At 36.6% G+C, this 22,015-nt stretch overlaps 4 protein-coding genes across 8 annotated transcripts; 2 read left to right on the top strand and 2 right to left on the bottom strand.

Annotated features, from left to right (window-relative positions):
• Window positions 1–797: 797 nt before the first annotated feature.
• On the top strand, window positions 798–4,177 carry LOC106138200 (exosome complex component RRP42). The gene is made up of 6 exons (XM_013339287.2): window positions 798–955; window positions 1,179–1,375; window positions 1,658–1,823; window positions 2,327–2,506; window positions 3,087–3,316; window positions 4,026–4,177. The coding sequence occupies exons 1-6, from the start codon at window positions 899–901 to the stop codon at window positions 4,126–4,128; spliced, it is 933 nt and encodes a 310-aa protein (XP_013194741.1). The 5' UTR covers window positions 798–898; the 3' UTR covers window positions 4,129–4,177.
• Window positions 4,151–14,129, bottom strand: LOC106138198 (sequestosome-1). Of its 5 annotated transcripts, none has more exons than XM_060947958.1 (10): window positions 13,998–14,129; window positions 13,628–13,745; window positions 12,586–12,762; window positions 11,956–12,129; window positions 9,836–10,029; window positions 8,882–9,093; window positions 8,021–8,574; window positions 7,282–7,404; window positions 6,004–6,147; window positions 4,151–5,262 (listed from the first exon to the last, which is right to left on the bottom strand). In XM_060947958.1, the coding sequence occupies exons 3-10, from the start codon at window positions 12,758–12,760 to the stop codon at window positions 5,120–5,122; spliced, it is 1,719 nt and encodes a 572-aa protein (XP_060803941.1). In that variant the 5' UTR covers window positions 12,761–12,762; window positions 13,628–13,745; window positions 13,998–14,129; the 3' UTR covers window positions 4,151–5,119. The 5 variants fall into 5 exon arrangements, with proteins under 5 accessions (XP_060803941.1, XP_013194737.2, XP_013194740.2 ...); XM_013339283.2 differs by having other exon boundaries at window positions 12,586–12,769; window positions 13,998–14,128; XM_013339286.2 differs by lacking the exon at window positions 13,998–14,129 and having other exon boundaries at window positions 6,004–6,132; window positions 12,586–12,769; window positions 13,628–13,845.
• Window positions 14,130–14,858: 729 nt separating this feature from the next.
• On the bottom strand, window positions 14,859–15,278 carry LOC132902676 (uncharacterized). Its single transcript, XM_060948663.1, has one exon. The coding sequence runs from the start codon at window positions 15,276–15,278 to the stop codon at window positions 14,859–14,861; it is 420 nt and encodes a 139-aa protein (XP_060804646.1).
• A 2,486-nt stretch (window positions 15,279–17,764) lies between these two features.
• On the top strand, window positions 17,765–21,712 carry LOC106135320 (uncharacterized). The gene has a single exon (XM_060948654.1). It carries the CDS (start codon window positions 17,765–17,767, stop codon window positions 21,710–21,712), a length of 3,948 nt encoding a protein of 1,315 aa, XP_060804637.1.
• Window positions 21,713–22,015: the final 303 nt, after the last annotated feature.

The following is a 22,015-nucleotide window of genomic DNA, read 5'->3' as shown; positions in this document are numbered from 1 at the left end:
AACAAATAATGAGATATTTAAATATTAATATTCGATCAATGTGAACTAAGCTTTAGAATGAAACAATTACGATAACTCGCAATTTAAAAGAGGATGTTGCGAGATCCCCCTCAATGGTTACAAATCGGGAACTGACTAATACTTGAACACTTGAAAATTGCTACATATTTCCATACTGTCCTCCTGACCTTACTTGGACAAATGAAAAATGATGTCGACGTTTTTATTATGTACCCACGATTCTTCTTATTTCGAATCGTAAATTCGATAGATAATTTGGCGAATGCGTCGTCTTCGCCGCTATGAGATCTTCTTCATACCTACCACAGATTTAAAAACCACTTTATGGTACCTATTTACTTATTTGTAATTATACCTCAGTGAATTGTTAAGTGTTATCCGCATCAAAACTTTATGAATGATATTATTTTACCTTTTTATATACATAAAGGTATTATAAACATTTAAATCATAAAACAAGTAGGTAACTACGTACGTACCTATATCTATGCTACGTACATATGAAAAAAACAAGTACATTTTGCTGGCAACGGCCATCGTCAAGTTTCCTTTTGAAAACATACATCCATCTATATGCTTCCCGCCAAAAAGATTTAGGTACATAGCAAAGGTTAGCTCAAGTTTTAACCATTTAAAAACAAAGGCACAGCCAATAGACTCTATAGGAACACCTGTGCTACTATTACTTCAATCAATCAAAGTCAACAATGACGTATATCACAGTCAAAAAGGCAAAATAAATGAATTAGGTTTTTGTTTTGATTTGATTTGAAATAAGGTGTGGAGTGGAGTGAGGACGATTTTCTGATTTATTTCTTGGTTAAACATATTTTAGTAAACAGAAAAAGCTTTATTAACATTATTTTTTTATCTTAAAATGGCAGGCCTGCTATTGAGCCCATCAGAAAAAGTTTACATACTTCATGGTGTTCAGGTACTTATGGAATCAATATTTTTACTTTCAATAACTTCTTCAGTTTTGGCAAGCTTATCTCTGTGGCGCTTTCATAAGGGAAAAGACTAGGGTCCAAATATAACCTTGATCCCGTAGTACTTAAGTTACACCAAGCAATAAAAAAGGAGATAGAATGGTTTATTCTAAAGCCCAGAGACCCATACAATGCCTTAATTCCTCAATATGTTTTTTTTAATTACAGGATGATTACCGCTCAGATGGGAGATCCAATATAGACTACAGGCCTATGGAGCTAGAGACAGATGTTGTCAGTCATGCTAGTGGCTCAGCGAGGCTCCGGCTAGCAAACACAGATATACTTGTTGGTGTTAAAACTGAGATAGATGTCCCAAGCCCAGACAAACCAGGATTAGGAAAGATAGAGTTCTTTGTTGATTGGTAAATGAAAAAAAAATTATTCCTAGATAACATGAATTTGCTTCTTCTTTGTTCTTTTACCATGTCATAAGTTACTAGATTTCGCCCACAGCATATGAGGCAAACGGCTAAATGTGGACTTTTAGTTTTTTCAAAATTGTTGGCTCTGTCTACCTCACAAGGAATACAGATGTGATTATATCTATATAAGTAAAAAATTAGAGCTGGAAATGTGATCTCTTTCAAGCACTTAATTTAACTATGTAAATATTTTTTACAATATTTTCTGTACATTAATTACAGTTCAGCGAATGCAACACCCGAGTTTGAAGGCCGTGGTGGGGAGCAGCTGGCTAATAGCATATCTAACATGATGCAGAAAGCGTACCACTCATCACAAGCATTTGATTTGAAGCAGCTCTGTATATTTGAAGGCAAACAGTGCTGGAAGCTATATGTGGATATTTTGGTAAGAACAATTGATATAAATTTAACTTGAAGTATCGCACACATAAATATGTCATGTCTTTATCCCTTATGGAGTAGAAAGGGCCAACAGTCTCGCAAAAGACTGAAAGGTCCTGTTGAGCTGGGTAACTAATATATTTAAAATCTTGTAAAATAAATTTATATTATTTTAAACAAAAAAAAATTTTTCCTACTTCTCCACAATTACCCTACTACTGGACCAATTCCGTGAAACTTGACTTACTTACATGACTTAAGGTCCTATGTCCCCTAGCTGGGGCAGAGGGCATCCACAGTGCGTCGCCATCCCGCTCGGTCTTATATATCTTCAGATATTAGATCCCGTGAAACTTAGTAGGAACAAATATAGTTTAAACCTTTTCAAAAGCAAATAGGCTGCATTTTTAGTTATTCCTGTGAGAAGGGAATGGTAATAGTTATCTACAGGAGGAGTTGAGGACAAAAAATCGTTATTAAAAAAACTTGTGTCTTATATATCTTCAGATATTAGAATGCGGTGGAAACCTATGTGATGCAGTGTCACTGACAGTGAAGGCAGCATTGTTCAATACGAGGATTCCATTCGTCAAGGCGGCGCTCATGGATGGTGGGAATGTAGATTTGCAGCTATCTGATGACCCATTTGATTGCAAACTACTTGATGCTGGCTCTGCTCCTTTGTTGGTAGGCATTCATTCATTTTATTGTTTTTAAACAAAAAAATCTTATTCACCAGCTTCCCTGTCGGGCTGGTAGCTGGTCAAACAAAGAAAGACTTGTACAGTTGTTCTTCTTTTAGTTGATGGGCTAGCAACCTGTCACTATTTGAATCTCAATTATATTAGTAAGCCATACAGCTAAATGTGGCCTTTCAGCCTTTTCAAGACTATTGGATTTTGTAAGGAATAAAGATTTTCTTTGCCACCAGACCAACAGAGAAAACTGGTAGTAGATTAATGTCAGAAAGTCGGCATTACAATACAATACAAATTATTTTTATAGCCCATAAAGAAAAATACATATGTAATAGAAACATACATTATGAATATGCTGAGCAAAGGAGGACTTATCGCTAAGCAATCTCTTCCAGCCAACATTTGGGTAGTGAAAGGTAAAATCTTGGAACTGGTTGGGCAGAATACTTAACAGAGGTAATTAAGGTAGAAACGCGTTTGTTCCATACGTTTAAACAATGGTGACCGAATTGTTTTGTGTAAGTGTTCCATTGTTCCTATTCACACTATCCATGTATATTTCCTTACAGGTAACATTATGTAAAATTGGTGAAAAATGCGTAGTTGACCCTTCGGCAGAGGAAGAGAGCTGCAGTGTGATCTCTCTGATCGTGGGTGTTACTGGGAACCCAATGTACTACTGTAGCAAAGACGAAGCTAACTCGCTCCCAAGTACACACAGTAAATGTAGTACAATCGGAATGAATGGTTGCGGCAGCGTAGCGACGAAAACTTTGAAGGATGCCATAAACCAAGGATTGTAAGTACCTTACTTGCCGTGTGGTTCCCGGCACTTTATAATAGGACCACACCATATCTTTCCCGTGGATGTCGTAAAAGGCGACTAAGGAAAAGGCTAATAAACTTTGAATTCTTCTTTTATACAGTGGGTTAGCAACCCATCTCTATTTGAATCTCATTTCCATCATTAAGCCAAACGACTGAATGTGGCCTTTCAATATTTTCAAGACTGTTGACTGTGTGACTCTGTCTACACAATCGATAACTGACACGTGATGTAAAAGTGTAACTTGTGAGTAACGAAAACTAGGGCTGATCCCGTAAAGCCGTTGACGTGTATAGTAACGGTTTGCTTTGAGAAGAAAAGCAGGTTTACCGTACATTTGAGGGGCTCTAAATGCTTTTACCGGTACGTGGTTACGAAAAATTTTGCCACCTCATTCCAATCTAGCGATAACCACAATGAGGTCCTTCAAATAATTCCTATGGTTCTAGCCTCTGTCCACCGTAAGAAATAAAGATTTTGTGAATTGGGTACCCATACTTACTTGGTACACAAACTTACAAAATATCGTCTTTAACCTTAACAAGTTCAAAATGATGGCACAATGATCGAATTGCAATTCAGATAGACAGGTTGCTAGCTCAATGCCTATAATCAACCTAAGACCACCACTTAATTATAATGGAAATACTGTTTTTATTATAATAAAAATTACTATTTTCAGGATAGCTGCCAAAACCCTGGACGAATCCCTGGGCCATACACTTTTACGAGAAAGACAAGAACATGTTGAATTCAAAAAGCATTCTTATGGCTTCCTAAAATAAAGGATTTGCAAATAAAACACTATTTCCCAATAACCTTTATTGATATACCAACTAATCCTACTATATCTATAATATAATCACTCAGTCATTTCAATATCACATATTCATTCATTCTCTAAATGCTAAGAGAATATAGATCTTATATAAAAGCATCAATAATATATGCAGGTTTAATTGTAATTTAAAAACAAACAAAATTACAGGAATGTAATAAAATTGTTATTGTAATAATAAAAAAAAAAAAATTACTAAACATATTTTGGAAATATTCAAACAGAATAATAAAACCCACATTATGAAATTATGTATATCACAAATTTGATAAAATTGTAAAAAAAAACGAATAAAACAACACACTATGTAATTCATATACATATCTATTTAATATTTTTGAAACATTTATCAGTATTATTATTATAAGAAATAGGCTAAAATAATCTGTCTCAAGAATAATAGCATAGTACTTAAACTAGACCTAGACATCACTACTACAGACCTACACCAAATTAGGGGCCGTTAAGGTATATATCGTCCCATGAATAAATTCGTACATTACAATTATAGTGATTGCATATTGTCACATCCTCATGTTTTAATGATTGTGGTGAAATTATACAGACAACACATAAAGCTACTCAAATTAATGGCAACTATAATATAAGTAAGTATATAAAAATGATGCGGCATACAAAACTGTAATACCTACCTATCTGGGGTCAAATTTTCACACAACAAGCGAAAAATGTTTACGTGATACAATTTCATACGCAAAATATAATTAATTAATGAATAAATGTTTGCAAGTGATTTGCGTGATACAGGTACATGCGCAAAATATAATTAAGAACAATTATATTTATCGCAAGTAACAAACTTAAAATATTAATTTCAGACAAGACAATTGAGTTAAAAAAAATTTCCACTAAACAAATACCGAAAGAACAGACTATTGTTTGCAAAAAACAAAAGAGGATGTGTGTGATATCCCACTTTACTTCTTCTGGACAGGCGTCAACAAGTCCAAGACGGCGGATATGTTCCCGTCCTTGCTTTCCACGACGTTGGTCAGCCAACCACCTTCATTGCCGAAGCCCATAGCGAGCATTTGCTGAATGGCAGCATCGATGTGGGGTTCTGAAATGTAACAAACAATATTTTATAATAGACATTAACATTTTCTTCTCAATACCAGTGGTAATAAAAAGTCGTGAGTATTCACTTTATCATGGTATGGCTTGTGTTGGATTAAATAAAGCAAAAATTAATATCCCTTACAAACTGCCCTTGTTCTGCCTGCCCAACCAACTGTTTAATTTACCCTACTAATACGTCACGGGCTCTGTAGGACGGACATATCGCTTCAAAGTAAAATAAATATTTCAGTATTACTAATTAAGTATTTTGACCTCATACCTCCTATATTATGAGCACCTCTTGCCTTTTCATTAAATGTTTTCAAACCCCAGAGAGAAAAAGTAATAGATGGCGTGGTCCTATTCTGAAGTGCCGCAAATAACAAGGCACGTACATACATACATACATATGGTCACGTCTATATCCCTTGCGGGGTAAACAGAGCCAACAGTTTTGAAGACTTAATGGCCACGTTCAGCTATTTGGCTTAATGAGAAAATTGAGATTCAAATAGTGACAAGTTGCTAGCCCATCGCCTAAAAAAAGAATCCCAAGTTTGTAAGCCTACCCCTTAGTCGCCTTTTACGACATCCATGGAAAGAGATGGAGTGGTCCTATTCTTTTTTGTTTTGGTGCCGGGAACCTAACGGCACTCAAGGCACATACATATTAAAGTAATACTGGTATGTCAAAAATCATAATGGAAATAGCCTAAAAATTACCCCCATCCTGATAACTTACTAGGGTGACGTTGGCGCGGCTGGGGCTGGGGCTGCGGCTGCGGCTGCGGCCGAGTGGGCGGGGCCTGCGCCGGGGCCGGCGGAGCCTGCGCCGGCGGGGCCGACGGCGCAACTTGAGAGAGCTCCGCCTCTTTGGGATTCAACACTAGATATTAACATAACTATGTGAATGTTTGAACGCCACATACGTAAAAAGCGACGAAACTACAAATGGTTAAAATTCATGCACAAGTGAAAATTCCCTCTAGTGCAAACTAGCAAGCCGCGGCTTCGCCTGTGGTAGATAACACCCGTACATAATAGTAGGTCTGTCTCTGTCACTTTTGTGTTGTTATTGTACGTTTTACGCTTATGGTGCAATAAAGTGTTTTATCTATCTAAATATCTAGCCTAGTACCTTTTTAACGGTGAATAAATTGTCACGATCGGTTTAGTGTTTCCGTATATTAGCCCTTACAAACAAAGTTACAAACTTTGCCTCGTTATAATATTAGTATAAAAGTGATATCAATATTATCTTCGTCGTATAACTACCTATTCCCACTTTCTACGTGGGGTCGGCACAGTATGTTAGTAACAATATTACCTATCTGTAAACTTTAATTAGGATACAAGCAAAAGGCCGCCTTGTAGCACATGGAATTTCTTTAAAGAACTTCATAGTAATTTTAATATAATTAAAAAGGGGAATACCCGGAAAATAATTGTAAGTTATACTTATTTATAATAGGTACCTATACAGATAACATTCTTATTGTGTTATTCAAAATGGTGCTGATAATGAATACAAAATATCATTTTCTTACATTCGAGTACCTACAGACTTTTATCTAATCGCACCATTTTCCACTGTGATACTTACCTATCTAAAAATATTAATGTAACACATTTTTGTTAACCGTTGTAAGCTATTAATATAATGACTCATACAAGTAATATTTACTTTCTTTGCCTCATAACAATGAATTCCTGATTTGATTCCAAATTTTTGGATTCAATACTGCAAACCTAATGAATTGACTGACTTGCAAAAATGCACAGCCCTAACCGCTGATTGTAGAAATTTGATGTTTTTGCTATGGTCTGAGGGTGCTAAGAGATGATTTACCGAAATTTTAGCGGGAATAAAGATAAAGTGACATTTCGCTACAAGCAGGAGGAGCCGCGGGCATACTATACTTAAAAATAAAAAAAATTATATGAATGAATGAATAACAATGACTAATGAGTTCGATGACCTCGGAAGCAATGAAAATAACAAATGTATTAGTATAATTACCAGCAGTAGCAGTATTGAGGGGCGGATACAAGTTCTGGCGTTGAGAAATCTGTACCCTCTCTTGGAACTCTTCGGGCAAATTGAATCCTATCGGAGTAGGGGCCGCGCCAGCTTCTTCCAAATCTGAAACAGATAACACAACAAATTTTATAAAAATAAATATATGCACTTACATAATTTCAAAGTAAATTTGAGACTTTTGTTATAGGATACTAAGTCAAAACTATACCTAATCAACATACAAGACCCCGGCCAATAAGAAAAAAATCGATTTCTACCTCATGAATTGACTTGAAAAACACAACCTAAACCCCGTACATAAAAAGCGAAACAGCGGTATTTTTTCGCGCTATAAAAACGCCGTCGTGCGTACCACGCTACGGCAGCTGGGGCATATGAATCAGACACCGTCAAACTACATAATATGTAATATGCACAAATAGTTTGACGGTTTCTGAGTCGAACTATGTAATATGTATAGTGTATACATAGTTTAACGGTGTCTGAGTCATTGGTTATCTTAATTGATAAACTTAGTTTACTGTGTGCTGTAAAAATGTCATCAAATAAGTGTGTTTCTCTTTGTGTTGCTTCTGGGGCCACTATCTAACCTCGACATTTTGGCGAGATACTTGCTGATAAGTGGTCGCCATTTTAGACCCCTTCTGACGACTGTATTACACTTTAATTGCCATTTCACTATGTATCAAAACATTAATATTAAAGTAAATGCGCTTACCCTTTTCCTTTGAGATCATTGTCCAACCATCAGTTTTATCAGGTGACGCATCTCTATTGTGGGCGTCGTGTTCATTAGTTCGAGGTTCGGACGATGCAACTGACACGTTATCGGGCACATTCTGACCGGTCTGACCCATCTCTACATCCTCATTGGCCGCATTGGCCGCATTATTGGTATTGGAACCAACATTGTCAGCCGCAGTGGTTTGCTCGCGCATAAACTCATCCATATTAAGACGCCCACTGACGTACATATCAATTAGTTTCTGAATGTTCTGAACATTAAGACCTTCCAGGAGGAATGGGCAGGCGTTTGCAGCATTAGGTTGGCTAGCTTGCTCCTGATTGGTGGATTTTTGGGCATTTGCCTGGGTGTTTTCTGGCTGTGGGGCGTTAGATGTGCTTGCTTCTTTGGAGGCCTGGGCGTTTGCGTCCTTTTTGGGTTCGCCAGTAATATCAATGGGCACGTCGCCAGCCAAATTGGCGAACTCGTTCATGTAAGTTGCGAAGGTTTCCAGCCAGCTGCTGCGCGGGCGCCGGTGGTGATGTTCCCTGCGAAGCATTATCATTAATTATAAGTCTAATCTCCCAGATCCAAGCAAGTAGCGCCATTTATTGGAATCATTGTAATTATGAATAGCCAAGCTATCCCCACGAAAGTACGAACAAACTGGAACCAAAACTTTAAGAAAAAAATCTCAAAATGAAAAAATATTTTGAATTACCTTTATTTACTTAGGCTTAAAAGAGTATTTGTTTGCCATTTCCTGTCTCTTGAGAGGTTAAAAAAAAGTTCCCATATGGATTTTGTAAATTGGGAGTGTGCTTGCCATAACAGTAATTATTTTTTTGACGTTACCTATATTCACGTCGGTCGCCGTGATCCCCGTGTCCGCCATGACCCCCGTGTGCCCCATGACCCCCGTGACCCCCATCGCCGTTTCCGCGATGCTTCCTCTCGCCACTCCTCTCGCGCCTGTGCCTCTTGAAACCGCAGTCTTCACCGACTGGCCCTACCACGGATTTCAAGAAGTGGCGCGACCTTTTTATTGCCGCCTTGATCACAGTGCGCTGTAATAAGATTCCAATCACAAAATATGTTACGAGGATTAATTCTAAATTTAATGGCTTCAATACCCTTGAAGACTAGAACCTGAACTTCATCAAGGATTGACAGATCATACATACTCGTATCTAATAGAATGATGGTCTGGTAGCATAGAAACAATACATAGTGTGTACCAGCTGCTTCTCTTCTCGTGCAGAATGTAAAAGTCAATCAAGGAAAAGGTTAATCTTGGATTTTTTTAGGCGACAGGCTAGCAAGCAACTTGCCAGTATTTGAAGTTCATCATTAAGCTTGTTGTTCGATCGAGATTGTTGTCTCCGTCTACCCCGTACGGGATAAAGACGTGACTTTATATGAATGTATGAACATTACATTTTCTTCCTCCTGGCGCTAGTCCCGATTACATCCTCACCACACTAGAGCAGTCCAGAGTACGAGTTTACGACCATAATCCCGGATTGGGCGAGTCAGGTTTATACAGGAATCGACTTCCATCTGACCTCCGCAACCTTTGCAGGGGGACCCTAACTCATATACCCTAATATCATGGTTACACATTCAGTTGCCTGAATGTGCAAGTTAAATATATGTAGATTACCTGTATCAAATAGCAAGTGTCCATCGGCGCGACTTGTGTTTACAATAAATCTTGAAAACCCAATCTAAGAAAATATTGCCAACATAATGCTTAAGCATATTTAAAAAAATATATATATGTAGATTCCATGACTAGCACTATCTTACCGGGAGAGTGGGCAAAGGCACGCGAAGCATGCAGTGTTCCCGGTGGAGGCCGTTGGACTCGCACGCGGCGCACAGGTCGTAATCGTCGCAAGAGATGCACTTGTAACGGAACCCAACCACTTCGTTCTCGCATCCGTCGCAAGTCACGCCGTAGTGGACCATGTTGTTGGAGCCTGCTGCGGCTGTCAAAATATCTAATAATAAATCTATCCATGTATATCAACGGCAAACATACACATACAACATCACGCTGAAAAAATGTGTTTGAATTTAAAAAAAAACGCCCATCCGTACGAAAATGGATGCTAATGCACACAAATATTAAAATAAGGCACACAATCCTCAAACAAAAATAATACAAATAAATAGGTATAGTTATTACTGTTATATATTTTTTTGTGCTTGATTGCAATACGTTAAATCAATTTTTGAATAGAACATAATTGTTTAAAAGAGCCGCTCAATTGTATTATTTTTTCTAGGAGATAGTTGATAGAAGATCTATACATAAAAGAACAAGGTTGACTAACTTCATCAGCGCCCGGGCAAACCATAAAACAAGCTATAAACTTACAATTTTTACATCACCTGATGTAGAAATTGCAAAAGTTTTTAATTTATGTTATCATCTTGTGCTGAGATAAGAAAGGATTTTTAAGATCAACCCCCGAAGGGAAAATATGGGTAGAAAACATTTATAAATTGTATATTCAGAAACAATTACACAAGCTTTGAAACTTATGGGATACTATGACTCAGCGCTATATTTTTTAAAATATATTTTATACTTACTAATGGTCTGTAAAGATAGTAGCAAGTGAAAATCCATAGACTGCCTACATATGGTACCTACGGTATGCATGTATTACGTACAGATAAGCCTCCAAGACTCGTGCCCAAGCCGGAAATAGCCAATAGACATTACTTATATAATCCTTAAAATCGTTAAGGATTATATTAGTAATGTCTACTGCTCGCGATTCATCTCTATACCGCGCCCGTAAGAAAATATTTCTCTGAATCAAGTAACACATCAAAATGGTAAAGACCGAAGCCGAAATTCATAACCATATTGATGCTATTCAACATAAAGTAATAATTTCCTTTAGAGCGCGTGGCCTTGGCTGCTTACTTACCAAAACAAAGTCACTAGCGCGTGATACTGTTGCCTACATACACTATGTGTGTAATAAATATGTGGTCTTGTAAGCATAATACATTTTAATAACATAACAAACTTGGTTAATAAAACAAAACTTTTACTTATCAAGTCGCTTCGCTCACTAATTTCTCTAAGCAGAAAGAACTTGAGAGTACAATACCCAACTATAATAAAACTATAACTTATAAATGAATTTACAAAGAATTGTTTGATTCAACCATGGTACCACATACATACATATAGACTTACGGGATAGACAGGAGGCAACAGGCTCGAAAAGATATTATACCTCTTCCTTTACAGGCCGTAGGAGCTGGCATTTGGAATATATGTGTCCTTGGACAATGAATGATAGGGGGCTTAAAAAATTTCCCGAAATTCCCACAGGAACGCATTGATGAAATATTGTAACTGAATTTCAATACTATAATTACTGAGACAGAGTAAAATATAATTATAACTTGTAAAATAATTATTATTCTTCACCACCGTATCCCCAAATTCTAGTTATTATTAGACTTATCCTGCCCACTGAAAGTCGATCTTCTCATTTTATTATATGAATAAAGGGCTCTATAATTACAGGAGATAATTCTGTGTTCCATCAGGCGACAGTGAATTAACATGTTTAACAACAAACTGGTTGTCTAATTTGCATGAAACATAGCTTGCCCTCATGGAATTATTTATTTTAAATAAAAATAACCTGATACGAATCTGTTTAGTCATCTTGCCACATAAATGCCATCACTGATACATTAAAAATATAAGATTTGTATTACAGATAAAGTCAGTTAAGTTGGTTCCTGGTAAGACCATGATGGTAAAAGAACTTTTTCCGGTCTTGGATGTTTATTTATTTAAGTATTCATTAGTATTGCTCTTAACACAAAATTCGAAATTCCTTCGTCTCAATCTGTCAAATTTGTCCCATATTTCTTTATTATTTATCACTTACCATTCAATCCCTGAGTATGAGCTGTTATCACAACTTCCACATCATCGTCATCTTTCTTCTCATCGTCCTTGCAGTGGACAAACAGCTTGATGATGTTTGAATTTGGAGTGATTGCTGTCAGAGCAGCTATCACCTCTTCATCTGATGAAATGGTGATGTCATCATCTTCCTCATCTAGAAAAAAAATTGCAAAAAAATGGTAAATGGCCTAGAGTGTACATGTTTTCAAATTAAGAACATTAGAAGGTTAGTATATTGTCAATCAAATATTTTAAGTTTTACAAAAATGCAAACTAGTTACAAAATTTTATAATTTGTTGAAAATATGCAAGTCATTTAGAATATGACCACCAAAATATGGAGCAATTTGAAATGCCTTGTCTTGGTAAATGAGCTGCATGCAAATAAAACCTAAATTGAAAAAAAATGGCATCTTATGAAACTTAAGACTTTGAGTTCAAACTAGCTACACCCATGGCTTCACTTCGGTGGCAATTTCGGGATACAAATACTATATGTTTTTCCAAGTTTTATTCTACCCATATACTAAATTTCATCAAAATTCATCCAAATAAATTATATTTATGGTTCTTAAATGAAGCAATATTAAGTGGTTTAACTGCATCATACCTTTCCAGGTGACAACATAGTTTCTTGTCTTGAGTCCAGGAAACACATCCTGCAGCTTTGCATTCAGATACTGGAAACTGGTGACAACAGACTTCTCAATTCCAAATCTACGGACTTCAGGCTTGGCGCCCTCCCTCCAAAATGTATAAACCTTGTATGCTACTAGGTCTTCCATGGCTGAAAACTACAATAATTTGAGAATCCCACAATTTGAAATCATTGTCTATTGATTGAGTCAGGTTAAAAATATCAAGAAATTATGATGAAATTATATGGTGAAATGTTGCATATGAAGTTCAGGAGGTATTTGCCGTAAGAGATAAAGATGTGGTTTTATGTATGAACATAGTTCATGAAGAGTGATTCTGCAAGTTTGTGTAGAGCATAGTTTTCAAATTCAAATGACTGAGACACCTTTAGGAATTTGGATGTGGATTTCATTTCATCAAAAATAATTTATTACAATATTGGGTTCTTCTGGTGATTGGAACTTACTTTGATAAATATTTATCTTGCTTATCAGTGAAAACAATATGAGTTAACAATGTATCTACATACTATATTAAATACAGATAATGTGTATCTTTTATAAATATAATATCAAACATCTTACACATGGGTAATATTTTTTTTAGTAAATAAAGCTGACAAATAAATAATAATTTGTAAATTTACCCCAAATATATTTTTATTAATGAAATATTTTCTGAAACACCTTGAGGTTTTATGCTATTGTTTGCCAAATATAAATCTTAAATACCATCTATCCAATCCTCGATCGAATCGATCGATCGAAAGGTACACAGGTTGTTGATGTGGAGCGTCAATACAACAATTATATTGTGAAATAGTCTTACGTGTTTGACAACAAAGGATTGAATGTAAAAGTTTGAAAAAAACAAAAAATCTCTAGACACAAAGTATAACTATGTAAATAAATAGGGAAAGGTCAAAAGGAAGCCAAATTATTATTCGCCGTTAATGGTTTTGAGTTATTCAATTCACCAAATTACATTTTTCTAGAAGTACATTAAAAACTTACCTTCCACTAGCAATATACAATCACTCTCAAATCCTTGGCTCAAATCACACAGAGGAAAAATAAGCGACGCACTTGCTTACACAAATGTTAACACGAAATGATGTTATGCGTGGTGTGGCTGCAATATAAATATGGTTTGAAAATGTTATGAATCATCCACAGAGAACTTTGGAGAAGAAAATATTTTGCAGTAAAATATTGCGCAATGCAACAAAACAAGCAAATGTTGTTTTGTTGTCATGTTGTTGTCATTGTCATTGTCAAACACCAATCGCCAATGAAATGAATGAATTAAACTTTGAATGAAACAATAAAAATAAAAAAATGACTCAAGAACATAATAATAAAATATATAAACAAAGACATTTACTAAGCAAGGGTTACACGATCAGTTTGGCGCCAGATCAGTCCATCATATTGTTCAGAATGATGGGAAAATTATCATCTAACCGGTTGACTGACGGACTGATGGTCGTGGATGACAACTGACAACAATCATTATATTTTTGTGGACGGATCGGAAACTGAACGTATCCGGTCAAATCATTCTCACGTCAGTCAGTAAACCGGTTAGACTATGATTCCCCAAACATTCTACTTAAAAAATCGATTAATAAATAATCGATATTTCTTAAGAAAATAATCATAAAATTAAAAGATTTTTCCTAATTTTTCAATTAATGTCAAAATAAACGCCATACACATTATATCAATAGATTTATTCATTAAAATAAACAACAGAAACAGTAAATTCTTATATATTCAACACAGTTTTAAAACAATTACATTTTTTTTTCACATAAATCAACAAAAGTAAATTTTTTAAATAAAAATTAACTAGATATTCGTACTGAAATAGTAAGTTCTTATAAAATCAACACAGATGAAAGTTTTAGAATAATTAAATTATAAAAGGTTTAAGTTAAAAAAAATCAACAAAATTATTTGCAGTGTGGTTCCCGGCACCAATACAAAAAAAAAATAGGACCACTCCATCTCTTTCCCATGGATGTCGTAAAAGGCGACTAAGGGATAGGCTTACAACTTGGGATTCTTTTTTAGGCGATGGACTAGCAACCTGTCACTATTTGAATCTCAATTCTATCATTAAGCCAAATAGCTGAACGTGGCCATTCAGTCTTTTAAAGACTGTTGGCTCTGTCTACTCCTCAAGGGATATAGACGTGACCATATGTATGTATGTAAATAAATTATTTAAATAAAAAAAAACCTAGAAATCCGTAGGCAACGAGTTTAGAAATAACAGCTTAGGTAAGCGTTTGGATAATATTCGGCTCCTGGTCTTTGTTAATATGGCGCCAGCTTTCGAGAGCAATCTCTCTGCAGGAGCCGAAGAAGCCGGTACCAATAGGTGCTTACACGCCAAATGTGTGAGTTTGGGATAAGCTCCCTCATAGCTTTTCCAGGATTCTAAAGCCTCTTCTTTTAACCCTATTAGAGGCCCAACTATGTACAAGCTTAATTCAGATGCCTGAATGTGACTTCGACTGGTTCTCATAGTCTCCAACAACAACTTGTTGTGGTTTTCCCAAATGTCATCATTATCGACATCATCAGCGGCCGAAGTTATTGACAGTGGGCAATCCTCAGGTTCTCGGTTTTCTTCAATGGATTGTTTAATGTAGTTCATAGTTCTTGCCAAAGATGCTCCGTCATCAAGGTGTAATTTTTAAAAACGAGGGTCCAAAAATTTTGCTGTATTGATGAATGAATTATTTATAAATGAACTTTTTGTATGTGTTCAAATCTTTTCTTAAATTCATTTATTATTGAAATTTTTAATTGAATGCTCAAATCATGCGATGGACCTCTTTCAGTACAGCATATTCATCATTTCACTAGCTTGAATCATAGGAGGAGCATTAGGGTAATTCAACAAAATGCCGCTCATCGACCCACTCATATAAACCTTTCAAGCATATGCAATTGTGAATTCCACCGCGTTGAAATATCACCTACCAGGTGTTTAATTTTTCCTTCCGGTACATTTTCAGCCTTTTGAGAATTTGTCAATTGGACTGCAGCAACTCCACTCTGATGGAACCATTGTACAATTCTGCGAACTTTATCAATGAATATTTTTATTTCATTCACCATGACTGAATTTTGCACAACAAGGTTTAATGTGCGGGCTATGCAACGAATAAGCTTTGCTCTTCCAAATGCTAATTCAATGGCTTTTACTATATTTGCACCATTGTCTGTAGTGACGGCCACAATTATTTCATCAGGAATTTCCCATTCTTCACAAATACTTTTAATGGTGGTTGTCTAATTTTGGTTTTAATATATGTATAAGTTTAGTTTAATTTTATAATAATAGATGGCGTTATCCCGTTTTGAAACGCGATATGGTTTTGTTTTGATACAAACATAAATAGAAAGGTGATTTTTAAATAAATGTCTTCGTTCCGGGAGTCTGAGTTTCATTCAAGCTGCCTTGGCTCGATATACTCTTGTTTAAGGGTCCTAACGAGTCGGATATATTTTGAAGAATGTGAAGCATTTGGCAGTTTCCTAAATATAGAGTGAAGCTAGTGGTGTGGAACCAGTCCAAAGAAGATCAGGTGCATGCAGCGCCATCTGTCGGCTAGTACAGTGAAGTGCAGTAAGTGAGCAAGAAAAACTGTAAGTACTTTTAACTGTGTAAAGACTTAGAAAAATTTCAAGATAGAAGTAGTGGGACTTGTAAAATTTCATAGTGTAGATTCTGGGACTTAGAATAATTCGGTAAGAAGTGACGAGACGAGGAATCTATGCCCGATTTCATAGCGGTGACAAATAAGTCCAAACACTTAGAAAATTTTGATCAATAAAAAACAGAACATAGACAAATTTTGAAAAAATAATTGGTGACATTTATAATTACATCTGTCAATCATGGAGGGCTGTATTAGAGTAATGAAACAATTATTCAGTCAAATAGAAAAGGGAAGAAGTAATTTTAAAAAGTCTCCGAAAGAAAGAATTACTGAATCTTATGTTTTGACGCGATTAGAAAGTTTGGAAACAATTATAGATAAATTCTCTGACAAGCATGAATACATTATAGCTACATATGAAGATACTGAAGGTTATATAGAAAGTGACATATACAATATAGGCTATGAAATGTATTTAAGTTATAAAACCGAGTTGAAATCTGCACTGAAAGCCTTATCACCGAATGTGTCTACCGCGTCATCGAGTTTGAAAGAGAATTCAGACAAGAATAAAGAATCACTTGTAAGATTACCGAAGATAACTATAAAAATTTTCAGTGGCAAGTATACCGAATGGTCGTCTTTCAAGGATTTGTTTACGTCACTCATCCATAACAACTCTGCACTCGACGACGTTCAGCGACTACATTATCTGAAGACGCAAGTAAGAGGTGAAGCTGAACAGTTAATTAAACACATTCCAATTACGCATGATAACTACAAAAAGTGTTGGGATTTGTTACAGAGTAGATATGATAATAAGAGGTATTTATCTAATTGTATTCTAAAGCGTTTGTTTAACCAAAAGTCCATGAGTTGCGAGTCGGCTCAAGGGTTGAAAGATTTGTTAGATTCAACTTCCGATTGTATTCATGAGCTGACTAACTTAGATATTAAAGTCGATACATGGGATGTAATTATAATTTATATTGTAAGTCAGAAATTGGACGCTGATACTAGAAAACAATGGGAAATTCATATTAATAATTGTAGTGTAGATTTGCCTTCCTATTGTTTATTCAAAGATTTCATAGAATCACGTTACCGCGCGTTAGAGTTTGTTGAGCCCACTAAAAGTAAGTCTAAGTCATGTCCTAATCATACACAACCTAAAGTCTTGCACACTATTTCAATGTCTACCTGCCCTCATTGTAATGAAAATCATAAGATTTATTCATGTAGTAAGTTTATTAGCGAAGAAATCCCTAGCCGTCAGAATATTGTTAAAAATCTTCAACTTTGTTTCAATTGTCTCGGCAGTGGCCACTCAGCGAAAACCTGTCGTGGTTCTACGAGATGTCGGATCTGCAAGAGAAAGCACCACACACTTCTTCATGGAAACAACTCACCAACAGTAGCGGTAGCTACCGAGCAGGCAGAGACTGAACAAAGTCTACCGGAACCGTCTATTGACATGAACCAGACCACAAGCATTACAAGCCATTTTGTGACAGGAAAGGTTTCAAGCCAAACCTTATTAGCTACAGCCTTGGTAAAGGCTGAGTCAAGAAATGGTTCTCCTCTGATATTAAGAGCTCTGCTGGATCAAGGATCACAAGCGTCTTTTATATCGGAAGCAGCCGTACAGTTATTACGGTTGAATAAAGTTGCTGAGAAAACTAGTATTTCAGGATTGGGTGGTGGTCAGAGTGACTTAACCTCAAAATATGTGGTTAAGGTCAAGATTCAGTCACTCTGTGACCCAACCTTTAAGTTGCAAGTGAAGGCTCACGTCCTTCAAACGGTGACTACAGTGTTACCTCAAAGGAAGTTCACTCCACCCAGATGGACTGAACTTGGCCGCATCAGTTTGGCTGATCCGCAGTACAATTCGCCTAATAGAATTGATGTTCTCTTAGGCTCCGAGGTGTATTGCGCTATCCTGAAAAAGGGATTGATTAAAAGTCCTAATGATTTGATTATTGCACAGGATACTTACCTTGGATGGGTGTTGTCGGGTCAGGTTGACGGCTATGATAATGAAGAATCTACATGTCACAACATTATAATGAGCTTTCATATCCAGTTAGAAGAGAATGAACTAATCAAGAAATTTTGGGAAATCGAATCTGAACCTAGTCCAAACAAAAAGATATTAACTCAAGAAGAACAGGATTGTGAAGATCATTTCAACGCCACAACTTGCAGAGATGAGACTGGTCGTTATGTAGTGGAGTTGCCGTTTCGTCCAAATGTTCGTCGAGACTACGGTGATACAAGGTCCGTCGCTGTGAAACGTTTGTTTGGTCTAGAAAAGAGATTGGATAAGAATAGCACATTAAAGAACAATTATTCTGAGGTAATAGATGAATATTTGAAACTTGGTCATATGGAGATTGTTGATGATGAGTCATCAAATATGGAGGGTAAGGTATGGTTACCACATCATGCGGTTGTTCGTATGGATAGAACAACAACAAAAACCAGAGTGGTTTTTAATGCCGCTGATAGAAGCGCTAATGGATTATCCTTAAATGATACATTGATGGTTGGTCCAACCTTACAAATGGAATTACGCCACTTGATAATGCGTTGGCGTTCACACCCCATATGTCTCACTGCTGATAACATAAAAATGTATCGACAAGTGAACGTAGCTGCAAAACATACCGATTTTCAGCGGATTGTATGGCGATCTGAAGAGGGTATTATACGTGACTATCGTCTTCTGACTGTCACTTTCGGCACTTCATGCGCTACTTATTTAGCTGTTAAAGCAATGCAACAAGTAGCTGTAGATGAAGGTCCTAATTTCCCGCACGCGGCAAGTAGAGTTCTATCAGATTTCTACATGGACGATCTTCTCACCGGCGCTGAAAATGAAGAAGAAGCGGTTAAGATTTATAAAGAAATGAATGAATTGCTAAATAAAGGTGGATTTCAATTGCAGAAGTGGACATGTAATAAAATAGGAGTACTAGGTGGTACAGAAACAGATACAGAAAGAGAGTTTAAAGAGGATGATGTTACTAAAATTGTAGGTATTGCTTGGAATCGCCGCACAGATGAGTTTGGTTATAACATTAAGATTTCTTCTGATGCCTCTGCTCCTGAAACAAAACGCAAAGTGATTAGTGAAATCTGTCGACTATATGATCCACTCGGGTGGATAGCTCCGTGTGTTATTATAGCAAAGATCTTCATCCAGAAGCTATGGATTGCTGGACTGGGCTGGGATGATAAATTGCCAGAGGAGCTGATACAAGAGTGGTCACAATATCGCAAGGAATTACCGAAGCTAGAATTATTTCATATTCCGAGATGGGTCCGCAAGAAGAAAAGTGATATCAAAGTGGAGTTACACGGGTTTAGTGACGCTTCTAATGCAGGCTATGCTGCTGTGGTTTATATTCGTTGCGTTACTATGGAAAATGAAGTTTATACTCACCTGGTAACCGCTAAGACGAAAGTAGCACCCATCAAGCAGATATCCATCCCGCGACTTGAGTTGTGCGCTGCTGTTCTAGTTACTAAACTACTTCTGGAAGTATCTGAAACACTGAACATCAATAAGTCAGATATACATGCTTGGACGGACTCTACGATCGTGTTAGCTTGGTTGTCCGACCATCCAAGTCGTTGGAAGACTTTTGTCGCCAACAGGACTTCAAAAATACTTACCTTAATTAATGCTACGCAGTGGTCGTATGTTTCGACAAAGGAAAATCCTGCTGATTGTGCGTCACGTGGTATGTCACCGTCAGAGTTTCTAGAGAACTCGCTGTGGAAGAATGGTCCAAGCTGGTTACAAAATAGCGAAATTGATTATGTCAAACCACGTTCCATTTGCACCAAGACAGAGTTAGAGAAGCGTCAACTTAAAGCACATACTACTTGTGTCAAAAACTTTGAAGAAATAGAGGATATTTGTTCTAGATTTTCAAGTTTACGGAAACTAATAAGGGTAATAGCTTATTGCAGGAGATTTCTACATCTAAAAAATACCACTTCTGAAGAATCTAAACACTTACCTTATCTTACCGCCAAGGAGATCCAGGAATCACTTACCTGTTGCATACTTCAGCATCAACGTCGTTGGTTTGCCGATGAAATCAGCATGCTCCTGAAAAATAAAAATGTTAGTAAGAAAAGTAAATTGTCTACACTTAATCCGTATATAGATAAGAATGGATTATTAAGGGTTGGAGGAAGAATAGAAAAATCCGACTTACCTGATTGTAGCAAACACCCGTTTATAGTATCAGGCGAATCACATTTGGCTAAGCTCTTAGTAGCCGATGCCCATGATAAAACACTTCATGGAGGTCAACAGTTAACCTGTAACTATATTCGTACTAAGTATTGGATAACAAAGGTAAAGAATTTAGTAAGATCTCACATTCATAATTGTATTCCATGTGTGCGTAACGCCGCCAAGATTAGAACGCAATTAATGGGTCAGCTACCATCTTGTAGAGTAACACCTCTAAAACCGTTTTTACAAACAGGTGTCGACTACGCTGGTCCCATCAATATACGTGTATCGAAAGGTAGAGGGAATAGATCTTACAAGGGCTATATCAGTTTATTCGTATGTATGGTTACACGGGCTGTACATATTGAAGTCGTGTCTGATCTTACCTCCCAAGGGTTCTTGTCGGCTTTTAGGCGATTTGTCGCTAGAAGAGGGCGTTGCAATCATCTGTGGAGCGACAACGGTACCAATTTCGTAGGCGCCGCAAAAGAGTTGAAGTTGTTGTTGTCTAGTGAACGTTCTTCGTTTTCTAATGAAGTTGCGGCATCCTTGGCAAACAATGGTACAGAGTGGCACTTCATTCCTCCTCATGCTCCACATTTCGGTGGACTGTGGGAGTCCGGAATCAAGAGTACCAAACATCATCTTCGTCGTGTCATAGGTGAATCCACGCTGACATATGAGGAATTAAGCACGGTCCTGTCTCAAATCGAGGCCTGTCTTAACTCTCGTCCCATTTGTCAGCCAAGCTCAGATTGTGATGATCCAACTCCGCTAACACCGGGACACTTCTTGGTGGGCGAGCCTTTACTTGTAGCTCCTGATCACAATTATGAGTTACAAAATATCAACAGTTTACGTCGCTGGCAACTTACGCAGCGAATGGTTCAAAATTTTTGGAGACGTTGGTCCAAAGAGTATCTTTATGGTTTTCTGCAAAGATATAAATGGAAAACTAGATCTCCACAACTGAGGTCAGGTGACATAGTATTAGTATGTGAAGATAATTTGCCACCTACCAAATGGTTATACGGCAAGATCGAAGATGTGCATCCTGGTAAAGATAATTTAACAAGAGTAGTTACATTACGTTATAAAAATTCTCTTATTCAACGTCCAATTTCAAAACTTTGCCCTTTACCAGTTAATGATGAACATGATTTGTAAATGTAGATTTTAGAAATTTGTATTTTTACATTTTATGAAGTATATTGTTTTGTTTCCTTTCAAGTACGTTAACATGATTATTACTTTTTTGCCAAGTGCTACATAGTGTTTACAGTCCACTACTTAACTTAAATGTTACTTGATGAGTACTTGATGTCGACTTTATTATTAAAGGAGATAGGTAGTTAATTTTGATTTGTAAATTATTTGAACAGCTATTTACTTTTTTAATAGATTTTTGTTTGTTATTGACATGCTTTGTATTAGCCGATGATAGATGCACATACATATGTACATTTAGGA

This window comes from Amyelois transitella, chromosome 3, assembly GCF_032362555.1.
Source record: "Amyelois transitella isolate CPQ chromosome 3, ilAmyTran1.1, whole genome shotgun sequence".
Taxonomy (NCBI): Eukaryota; Metazoa; Arthropoda; class Insecta; order Lepidoptera; family Pyralidae; genus Amyelois; species Amyelois transitella.
This window is presented reverse-complemented; position numbering and strand designations above follow the sequence as displayed.